This window comes from Podarcis tiliguerta (assembly GCF_965153285.1).
Source record: "Podarcis tiliguerta genome assembly, chromosome: 5".
Taxonomy (NCBI): domain Eukaryota; kingdom Metazoa; phylum Chordata; class Lepidosauria; order Squamata; family Lacertidae; genus Podarcis; species Podarcis tiliguerta.
The window spans coordinates 29164431-29176501 of record NC_139538.1 but is presented as its reverse complement, the minus strand read 5'-3'; the positions used below and the strand labels follow the sequence as shown (position 1 = coordinate 29176501).

Here is a 12071-nt window from a genome sequence, read left to right as displayed (position 1 = left end):
CCCACATGTGCAAAAAGTTATGCATGTCCAAGAAATATACCTATTACATACACTGGTCCTGCATCCCAAATGTACCACCAAATGCCTTGTGCTATTATCACTGTTGCACCAAGAAGCTGTTGGAGGGAGACCACTTCCAGGCACTCATATTTGCCATTCCCACACACTCCCAACAGCTGATTTATTCTCTTGGAGGCAACAGCTGTAGGTAAGAAAACCCTTGTGCACAGGATCTCCAAGATCTGTGCCTCGGAGAAGAAACATTCAGTCGTTGTAATCCTCCATGATTAAGTCACGCAATGAAATCAGCAGGGCTGAAGGGTGAGTAAATGGGTGAGGAGAAGCTTGTGGGAAAGTACGCAACAGGCCTTTTAGGGTCTTTCCCTCCTGAAAAGCAGCCCTTTCCTTCAATATTGTATGGAGAGTGCTGTTTATTCCCCCAAATGTAATTTCACTACCCTTGCAAGCTCACCAGTCCTAAGCTTTTCCATTCTTCCTCCTCCCTGTTTTTTCCTAATATTCCTTATGGTGCATGCAATCCCTGTTCCAGTGGAATCTGTGGCAAGACTCCAATCAAGTTAATGATTGCACCCTCTGTGCAATTAATTATATCTCAACTGTCTTTTTTTCTTTTCTTAAGCAGAACTACTTCTTTTTCCTCCACACAACTCAGATTTTCCAAACCATGATTTGGCTTTGTTGCTCATCTTGGACTCACTCGTTAGCACAGTGAGGTATCTTTCAATATGTGTGTGATTCTCTCTCTGTGTGTACCCATAGTTCATCACATATCCCTCAAGGAGGATCCCTCACTGTCAAGAGGAATGGAACATTGAACGTGTAAACTGTGTTGACAACAGCAGACAATTTTGTCTTCACACTAAAAAAAAAAATCCCAGTTTATTCTATATTATTCTAATATTATGACAAATTTGCTAAGGAATAAAAACTTTACAGGAACTTCATCAAGAAGTAAACAACAAAGAGAATGGACTTGATTAAATCCTGTCTTGAGAATTAGGGTTAAAGCTTTGTGGCAGGATTTAATAATTGTACAGTGCCTTAAGAGCACTACAACATTGTCTAATCAAATTGCAAGTGTGCCTAGTAGCAAGTTGATTTATGCACTGCTGTGTCAGCTGAGCTGCCTTGGCTCTTTGTCCTGTGCTTGTGCCACAACATAGCTGTGGAAATAATTTTTAGATGAGAGCTAGGAAATAAAAAATAAAAAGGACCACACATGCTGTTCTTCAAATTAAATCTGTGCTTTTACTCTGATTCAAGTGTCCAGGGCAGGAGTCCTAGAAACATCAAGTTTATTTGATTACCAGTCCTACCACAGGTACAGAATGACCTTGAGTTAGGTTGCAATCCAATGCTTATTTTAATGAAGCAATGAGGCCATCTCTTCAACAGCAGCCCTAGTGTGCAGACCAGCATTTTGCTAGGGCAATGGTGGAAGCAGTGGCGGAGCTTCATGCTCCGGCACCAGGGAGTGGAGAACAGACGGGGGCAGGGGTGGCGTGCGTCCTGGGGGTGTGGCACGCTGCCTGTGGGGGTGGGGCACCCAGCACGGGCGGCGGCAGCGGTGGGGGGGCTGCAGCTGCTATGGCACCCTGCTGGGATTGCGCTGCCAGGGACGGTGTGCTCCCCATGCACTCCTCTTCCTCCGCCAGTGGGTGGAAGGAGTGCAGACAAATTGCTGCACTAGCCTAGAATCTGGGCACTTCGCATTGTCTGCCAGTGGTGGGAATCCACCTATCCACATGTTTGGCAAGTGGAACAGGGAGCCCCAAACCAGCAGAGTGATGCTAGTGGAAGCTGGCAGGGCTGAATGGAGGGACACCTCCGCCAAATCCACCCCATTGCCCCCAAAATGGCACAAAATGATTTCAGGGTCAGTCACTCTATCCCAGCTTTGACTGTCAGTTTGCAAATGTCTAATAACAATAACCTCCAATGTACAACTGCTGCATGAATAACAGCCTGTGTGTGATGAGGAGAACATTTATTTTCTCCCAGTCATATCCTGCCTTTCTTCCATCATGGAATCCAAGGCAAATCCCATATTGTTCCCAAGAAGTCACCCATCTAGATGCGGACCAGCTCAGACCTGCCTAGCTTTTGCAAGGTAGCAGCCCCATGTGCAGACATAAATTATTATATTGCTAACTAGCATAGATAGATAGATAGATAGATAGATGATAGATAGAGACAGATAACCAACCCAGCACATCTTTCCCACAAAATTAGAGGCAATGGGTTGTGTATCTGGACAGAGTTAATTAAACCTGATGTCACCAAAGACTTAAATTAAATCTCATTGATTTAAATGGAAACAACATGCAACCAACTTGGTCTAGATTTGACCTAATGCGAGTTCTGCATGAAATGCTGGACTGGGATATAAGGGGATCAGTCCCTTGTGTGCAGATTAGCAGGTGGACAGGAACATTCCTAGCTCTGTCCCCCCCCCCCCCCCGTGGTTTAGGATTTTCTGAAAGAAAGCTGGTAAACATCTGGTCCATGATTAAGTGTATATTTGATTAGCAGCAATGTGTACACACTACTATATGAGCCAATGAAAAAGCCCTTTCAGTGAGTTGGATAAGGATCAGAAAAGATCCCACACTTCATTCATTTTGTGGCTGGCACATGGACAAAAACTGCATTCTTAAGAAAGGGCCAGTTTTCTTCTTTTCCACTGGCATTTCTCTTACTAGTCATTATAAGTGGGGGGAATGCAATAGTTACGCATGCATTGGAAGATCAACAGAGCATTAATTCTCAATAATATGCCATATTCACTGGAGCAATTGTAAATAGATACAGAGTTGACACATACAACTAACCACAGTTCTTGGACCTACAGTTTAATACAAAAGGGTTGCTTTTCTTCATAGAGATCAATACATCTAATATAAACAGAACAAAAAGCACATTCAAATAACTGTAAAAGACTAGCTTAAAGCTGCAAAGCTAATTATATGAAGGACTGTATCGTTTTTGGACAGCAGTGCACCACAGATGAGCACATGCAAGACAGGGGCCCTGCAAAGTTCAGATGATGTTCCAACATGCTACTTCCTGCCAGACCACCCATCTATAAACTGGGCAGAGCCACATCTAAAAATGAGGAAAAAATTATATTCCTTAGTAGGATTATGCCAGACTTGGATGACAAGTCTTTTAAAAGCGTGCTGATGATATGATGTTTTTCCTTGATACCATTATGGCATGTGTCAGCCAGGAAGGTTAGACTGGGGTAAGAATGGGAATCTAGAAGATCCTACAAATGAAAGCTGGAAACATTTCTTGAATATACTCAGGTTAGACTCAGTTCCTCTTTCTTGACAACATGCGAGAGAAAGGGGATGTTACAGTGCCCTATTTGACCCCTGCAATAAGCATGGGAAAAAGACAAAAGAATAATTAATATAATTTAACCAAGATGGGTGCGGCATTTCACAAACTTCCTCTGCACTGCACAGCAAAGTTTGTGAAAGTGAAAACAAATCAATTATTATTCTAGCCAAGGTCCATGGCAAACCTGCAGCAATTGTACCAATAAAACAAAACAGATCTATAATATGAGCCATGATGTAAGAGAGAGGTTACCAGAGACAAGCGGCCAGTTGATGCAAGTTATATCATATAGCATTCTAAATATTGTTCATAAATAGCATGCAAAATAAATATCCATAACATTGAATAGGCATAAATGTAAAACCAGTTATTATATACTATTTTGTATTTCCAGGATTTTTTAAAGTGAATGTATAGGAAAATGTGTCTTCACAGAACCTGAGGTTAAATTCCAGGAAGTCTGTCCTGTGGGTATCATCTGTAAGCAGGGCATACCACTTTGTGGCTCTCTTATATTTGGGGAAACAATGTTTTCAAGATCTTACTCTTCATTCCATCAGGCACTTCAACTATATGGGCTGGAATAAAGGAATCACCACATCAGCCTCCCAGAGCCTTCTATAGCCTCCCAGAGCCTTCTACTGTATATGTTGTTGGACTAAAACTCCCACCCCACGCCAGTCATTGGTCATGTTGTCTTAGGCTGATGAGAGTTTTGGTCCAAAGTATCTGAGATGCATCACGTTGGGGAAGGCTGTCCTTCATTTCTGAGTGACCTTTATTACTGCTGATGGTAACAAAGAACATCCTTATTCTGAACCTTAGCAATACTTTCAGCCTCAGCAGAGGAAAGAAAAGCCTGGGTGCTACTAATACTTTGTGCTGAGGTTTTCGTTTACTTGCTATATATAGACTTGGAAATGGAAAGTGGAACAGTTTAAAGCCCTTATCCTGAGACTGTTCCATTAACCAAATTCCCATTGAAATCATAATTCCATCTCCCTGCATTTGTCATTGTACCGCTGCTTTCACACTTCCTTTGGCTCCATGGAAGGCTTTAGCCTAAGTGACAACTTGCCAGTTCCCAATAATTTCCAGATAGAATATGTCATGTTCCGCTCTGAAAGTCATTGCTTTTCTTATAAAAGCAAGGAAGCCAGTGCTGGCTTTGCTACTGTGTTGAGTATCATGTTTCAACTCCCGCCTCACTTTCTCTGAAGATCACAACTGGAAACAGGATACTTTCCCAAATGAAATACTTGCTAAGTTAGGACAACAGCTACTCCACACTGTGTGGAGTAGTGATTCATGTGGAGGAGCCATAGCTCACTGGTAGAGCATCTGCTTTCCATTCAGAAGGTCTCAAGTTCAACCCCTGATATCTCCAGCTAGGGATGGGAATGTTCCCTGTCTGAAATCCTGGAGAGGCAGGTACAATACAGTGTAGACTGTATTGGGCTAAATCCCATCAAGATGCTATTGTTCATGCCTTCTTGAAATGCCATAACATTGTTTAATCTTTAATTAAAATAAAATCCACAGCAACAAGGGTACCTATGTAAGGTCAAGGAGATAAAACAAACGTTAATTTACCTCTTTAACAAACAAATGCTCTGCTTTTTGCTCTGTATCTTCAGAAACTGATGAGTACAGTGTTCTTATTTCCCAGGGAACTGTGGCTATCTGCAATTAAACAAAAGAGATTCAAAATGTTTCAGCATTCTCAATTTAGTCTAATAGGGAAGTGGAACAGGGATCTGCTTTATAGAGATGGATAACCTGGTTCTGAGACAAGTGATACAGCAATGGAGTCCTTTGCTTCCCCAACATCATAGCATTTGAGCTAGAGAATAAGACTTTCCAGTGGATAGCTCAGTCAGTAGAGCATGAGACTCTTAATCTCAGGGTTGTAGGTTTGAGCCCCACATTGGGGAAGAGATATCTGCATTGTAGAGGTTGGACTTAGATGACCCTCATGGTCTCTTCCAACTCTACAAGTCTATGAAACTGTTAACAGAACAATTTGCTTCATCAGCTCAACATGAATTGTATTGGAGGAATGTTGATATCTCTGAAAGCAATTGTTACTTTCTGCATCCTGCTGAAAATGAATTTTCAATGAAATTGCTAAATATATTCCTTCTCACATATATCTCAATATCTAATAATGTTCTTTCACACAGCACTACCTGTTTATTGGCATAAACAGGGAACATTTTGTGAAACATCACAATTTCACAGCATGATTGTGGGGATTAAGGAGTGGAACTGGAAAGTATTTTGCAAGGTAATGTGTTCTATATAAATTATTAGTATTTATGCAGAACATGTCACCAGGCAAAATGCTTTGCAGTCCCCATTAATCAAGTAATCCCCATAATCATGTTGTGAAATTGATTGTTATTATATTATTCGGTGTGATGGAGTACCTGTAGCGATCAGAGATGTGCTTTTGCATTTAACCCATTGGACTTGGAGATGAAAAATGCCATCTCTGATTAAAGGAAGCTGGAAGGAAAAGTGACAGCTCTACACAGCTTAGAGCAGGGATGGCCAATGTCTCATTCTCCAGATGCTGTTGGACTCCAGCTCCCATCATCCCTGGTTTATGAGCATGGCTCTAGCCCTTTCCCTGAAGAAAGGGAAACTCAAACAACAGAAGGCTTAAACCAGAGTCACTCTCTTTGAAGATTGACTGTAGTCAGGAACCAACTGCAAAGATTCTTTGGGGCAAGTTTGGGCTTGCACATTGTGGGAGATGGGAAGAATCAGGGAGAAGGTGCCTTAAATCCCCAGTTCCTCTCTGAAATTCATTCTTGTATATTTCATGCCATGCGGATGTGGCATGAATGTGGATGGGAGGAGGAAGTAGTAACCACCAGAGAGACAAGGGGGCCAGGTGCCAAACATCTGGCAAGTTGGCCACATTGCTGTGAAAATTGTATAAACAAATGTTGTGGCTCCATTTATCAGGTTGGAGACAGAAATTATTCAGCTGTTTTGCTCAAATAACCCACTAAAATTCATGTTTGAAACGTATGGGCAGTTTGTGGATTAAAAGCCATTGTTCTAATATGCACCACATTCTCCTAAATGAACAGATAATAACTTAAAAGGAATTCAAGACTCAATATTTAGAAAGAACTGGGGTATGAAGAATCCTGTGCTCCTCTCAGTATTGTTCTTCAAGTTGCAATGAACTTCCCTTCTGAGAATTAGGCGTGCTCAGACCACTAGCTTCATACTCTGCCACAAAAGTGCTTCCTGTTCAGTAGAGTAATTGTGTTTCTAAACTGCTGCAGTTTGTATTAGTCTGAAATGAGTTGATTTTAGCATCTGACAAGGGCAGCAAATGGTCTGGGGTTGTAACAGCTCACATTTTTAAATGGAAACATTCTCTCACCAAAGGTTGTAAAAATGAAAACACAGCTCTAGAGAAAGAAACAGATCTGCACAGATCTTCATTTGGGGGAGCAGCCCAATACTCATAGCATGACCAGGGGATGTAGCCCCCTGAAAGCAGTTGCTGAGCAACCTAGTCAATGGTCTCTGAGAAACTCTGCTGCATGGGGACATTGGCCCTCTTGCCAGGTCCCCTCTCCAATGAGCAATGGGATACAATGATACTTTGCAGTCTTATAGCATGCCATCTCTTATTTTTTTGTGATTCAGAATTACTACCCTTGCTAAAGCGGGACGCGGGTGGCGCTGTGGGTAAAACCTCAGCGCCTAGGACTTGCCGATCGCATGGTCGACGGTTCGAATCCCCGCGGCGGGGTGCGCTCCCGTCATTCGGCCCCAGCGCCTGCCAACCTAGCAGTTCAAAAGCACCCCCGGGTGCAAGTAGATACATAGGGACCGCTTACCAGCGGGAAGGTAAACGGCGTTCCGTGTGCTGCGCTGGCTCGCCAGATGCAGCTTGTCACACTGGCCACGTGACCCGGAAGTGTCTGCAGACAGCGCTGGCTCCTGGCCTATAAAGTGAGATGAGCGCACAACCCTGGAGTCTGTCAAGACTGGCCCGTACGGCCAGGGGTACCTTTACCTTTACCCTTGCTAAGCATGGAGGATAAACAGAAATTCTCATGAGTTAGAGAGGTTTACTATGGCAAAGTAAGATTGCACCTCAACTGGAAACTGGCTGAGCCTCCCTAGAGAGATACCTCTCACATTCAGATCTCTTGATCAAAAGATGAGGTGGCTGAAACTCATTGCCTGCTATTATTAAAATGCACCACTTTCAATGCCTTCTGGTACAGAAAGAAGCAAAAGCCTATACCATTCGTGATAACATTTCAGCACCCAAATCAAAATATTTAATGAACTAATTTGCAAAATGGCTTGCATGAACTGCATGGGATGGGATCTTGACCTTGAATTGGATTGACCTACCACAGATGGAAATGCTCTTTCCCTCCACAGGCTTTTGATTACCTGGTTAGGTGGGGGAGGTGTGTGTGTGTGTGTGTGTGTATGTACCGTATGTGTGTATATATATATATCCCAAAATTTACTTGAGGGGAAATTGAAGCAAACCTGCCACAGAGAGAGGATCCATCTCAAAAAGCTGACAGTTCATTCTGAGAGAAGTGTTGAGATTGTTGGACCCTGTACCCTTCTAGCAAGGCTTTGAGAAAAGAATCCCCTTCTTTCACATTTGGTATCACAGTAGTGGGAAAGAACCCACAACTTTAACACCAGTGCTAAAGTTTTGCAACACTAATCTCTCAAGCTCAATACCTTTCAGTAGGCAGTGAATTAGTTAGCTTATGAGATGTTTTATTTTCCTAGGCTAAGTACTGCGGGAACAAATAATCTTGTAGTTTGTCCTGAATTTAAATGCTTCCATTTTAAGATCTGTAAGTCATTATGCTACAAAAATGAAAACTAGTGAACCGAGCTGAAACTTTGGTCATTCCTGGATGTGGTGGAGCAGAAGGAGAATAATTATTTCTCATTAAGTACTGTGGATTACTGGGCTATGGCAATAAGTACAGGCAAAATGTAATCTGAGTGGATAAACACCACGCCATAGGAAGAGTGGTTATACCCAGTGCTCAACCACGCTTGCCACTGTGTGTGTGGCACTTTCCTCTTGTGACCATGATGAGCAATTGGTCTTCCATCCAACTTTGAAGCTGTGGAGGTGGACAGAGATCATCCTGGCAAATGTGCCAAAGCTGGCTGGAAGGCTGAGGATTGTTTGACAGTGATGTGGGCCAAGGCTCCTGGAGGGACTAACCAGCAGGGAAGTCTGGTGGGGGCAGTTCTACACCAGTGCTTAAAATTACTCTTCCAGAGGCGATCCCAATGAGCTACGCTCTTCAGTATCCCCTTCCCTTGGGGAAGCCCTGGGGGAGAGTCTTGGACATTGATGTGTGAAAGTGTTCAAGCGGCAACACCCAACTTACCAGGGAAGTTGCTGTGAGAGATGAAGGGTGCATTTGGTAACTGCATTTGGCTTTGAAGCTAAAGCACAGGTTTTTGCTAGGAAAGTTGCTGGACAAGGGGGAACCATGCCTAGAAATCACAAGTCAAGTGGAAAAATGCTCAACCCTATGCTTTCTAGAAACAGGACAAGCAGAACCATGGACATGCCCTAATATCCATGTATATATCTCATTGGGTTTAAAAGTTTTCTGATGTAGAGCTACATTGCTCTCTTCTGCAATAAGAACTGGTCCAGCTTAGCCATGAGCTCTAGAGGGGAAATGGCGTTGGGCGAGCTCTGGCTTCATTTGTCGCTTACCGAAAAATCATCATCTGGGAACAAGATGAGTTCCTTGAGACCGTCGTTTTCAACAGTCTTCTCAATCTCCCCAATGACAGTTTCATAATCCAAAGGTTCTAGAAGTTTGGGTTTCTCCTGCTGATGAAACAGAAACAAGATGCAAGAACAACATTAAGCTGAGCTGACATCTTCTCCGGAGCCTCAGTTTCTAATATATAAACAATATATGCGCAATATGAGATCTGCTGCTTTCATGCACAGCAAGATGTGCTGAGAAAAAGCACACACCGAGACAAAAGCATCATCAGCTGGTCAAAATGTTCATTATTAGCCTGATTAATCCCTGATAGTTAGCTTGCTCAAGGAGGGGTGGTGGATAATTATAGCATGTGGAAATAATATCAAATCCTCCTACACATCCTGCACACATCATCAACACATTTAGCTCAGGAACTTGTCCTTTAAAATAAAAAAATACATACGTAATGCCTTATCACAGCTCACGGGCAATATTCTCAGTAAATTTGCTACAGAACAGCCTGTTGTAATTTCAGATGTTTCCCTGAGCTGCACACTTATTCCCTCCCCCCCCCCCACTGCCACATTACTCTTTTATGCTTGGACACATTTTAAATTCATGTGGCTTACTAGAAATAGAAATAAAAAGTACTATTGCTCTATTTAACTTGGCATTTATCCTGATCTCTTTGACAGGATAAAGTATTTTTCAGTCAGCCCCATTCCATTGCCAGTCAGAAGCTGGACTATATCTTCATAAGCCATCGTGAAAGCATTGTTATTGCCGAAGTGCGATATTAGCCTTAAAAAAAAAGTGCTCAGGAGAAGTAGTCAAATAAAAGGTAAATCTTCATGTAATAAAAAAATGTGTGTAGGGGAGGGGTTATTCTTGTTTTTATTATGTATTTTGTCTTTTATATCTTGTATTTTTATGTTGTGAACTGCTCTGAGATCTACCGATAAAGGGCAGTATACAAAGTAATAAATAAATAAATAAATAAATAAATAAAAATAATAATAATAATTCATGTGCCACACACCCACGCCCACACCAGCTGGAGAGCCCACTGAGTAGGCAAATGAGTTTGAAATGTAAGATTATGGCTACAATCCTAACTCTCTTTCACCTGGAAGGAAAACCCGTTGAATTCGGCAGTTTACACTTTTGAGTATACATAGCTAGGATTTTGCTGTCCATGTCAGCTGGGTGATGGTGATCATGCCCATTGCTATGTTGCATTAGGGATGGCTGGGCACATGAATGCAGAAGATCCCCACACCCTCTCCAGCTTGGGCTTGAGTGTTTGGTGGCAAGCCTTTGGATGTGAAAAGGAGAACAAGGGATTGTTATGACCTGTTGAAGGGGCACACAAATAGGTCAGCAACTAAGGCCTTGGTTCTGAACACAGTTAGACTGAAGGAAAGCCATGGGGGCCTGGTAACCATATAGCTTGGTTTAGCTACCTAGGCCAGCTAAAATGTGTGGTCCTCTAGGTGATGAGTCAATGTGGAACCACAGTTGGGGAAAATATTTGACAAACCATAATATATGCAGATCCACCACACAGAAATCACCGGGTGAAGTATTTATCTCATCTAAAAAAACAATTGCGTGGTAAGGCTCCCAAACCAGCCCCTCGTTAGAATAAAATTCACACTTACACAGAATTTTGGTTCAAGGTTATTGGGTAAAATTTTAGGCCACAACTTTATTGATTACAGAAATGTGAGCGGTATTGGCTTAGGCATTGGCAAAGGGCTATATTGGACTCCTGCCCCCTTTGCAGGAAGTCAGTAAGGGTAAACCACCCAAAGAGGAAAATACATTGGGGGAACCCACTTGCAGCTCTCCTCCATGTCCCCAGAGGCCTGGCATGGCCCTAGCCCCTCAAGCGGACTTCGGACAGGATCCAGGCCCTGGATTCCTTTAATTGAATACCCTCGGCTGACCTCTCCTCCTCCACAAATCAATGAGCCAATGCCTAACCTCCAAACCATACAAAGTTGTGACGATTGCTAAGAGGTAGGTGAAAAACAAGTGGCCAGTGCCAATCTGCCAAATGGAAAAATTCCTACCTGGCACCCGTCCCAAGACAGATGACCAACCAAAATCCAAAGCAAGGCCAGAGGACATCTAAAATAAAGGGTGGGTGGGTGTTCGGCAGTGCAAAGCAGGTGCTTGACACGCGTCATGCTGCCATTTTATATCCCCCCCCCCCCAGGATCACCCCACACAAAAGTGATTGGCCAAGAAGCCAGGGTGATCGTGGTGCCATCCTGGCATGACGGCATTACTCCGCCCATGCTGGGGGGGGGGGAGGAATCGGCTTGGAGGCCTGCCTGCATCCAGGACCATCCTTAAAGATGATCCCACTTGCCTGCAACTGAAACCGCATTAACAGAGCTTCCCCATCCTCTCTTCCACCCCAACCCCTGGAGCAGATTTGGGGGGTGCATGGGGGGTGGGGGCTGCAGCAGGAGGGGGACGTTTCATTGTACAAACAGAAGTCTATCGAGCAAGCAAAACATCCACTCTACAGTTTGTTTTTATAGGACTGAACACAGTGATATTCAGGCACCTAAATTCTTTGAACAACAAAAAACACAGAGAGAAGACTTTTGAGGCACTTCAAATATTTATCTGAAGTTTACAGAGGTAATGTGAGGTGAGTACGCAAGCCTTATTCGAAATACAGTATTCAAATAAGATATCTGATAAAGGAGATAGTGAAATCCTACCAATTCAGTTACACTAGAATGGTCCCTAGCGTTTTAGCTGACTTCTAAGAAGTTCTAAGATCAAGGTTACTGCGGGTGTTCTGAGTGTGATGTTGCTGTCTCAAAGAGCATTAGTAAAGAATAGTTGCCAGTATTATATTACAAACTTGAAAGCAACGGGATAGAAAGCCAAGCAGGGAAAGTGCAAACTGTACAGAAATCTTGATTTTGGATGGTC

The 12071-nt window shown here is 43.0% G+C and overlaps 1 protein-coding gene across 25 annotated transcripts in view; it reads right to left on the bottom strand.

Annotated features, from left to right (window-relative positions):
- The window catches only part of DOCK10 (dedicator of cytokinesis 10), a 197411-nt gene that overhangs the window by 89232 nt on the left and 96108 nt on the right, over positions 1-12071 (bottom strand). For 18 of the 25 annotated variants that reach the window (XR_014511851.1, XM_083442522.1, XM_083442504.1 and 15 more), the window contains exons 2-3: positions 9116-9235; positions 4960-5049 (exon numbers count right to left, since the gene is read on the bottom strand). Coding sequence is in view for 24 of the 25 variants with exons in the window: in XM_083442522.1 (XP_083298648.1) it covers positions 4960-5049; positions 9116-9235 (210 nt within the window). In the remaining variant the exon portion in view is untranslated. The remainder of the gene's footprint in view (positions 1-4959; positions 5050-9115; positions 9236-12071) is intronic. The other 7 variants (XM_083442506.1, XM_083442523.1, XM_083442505.1 and 4 more) reach the window with 1 other exon arrangement.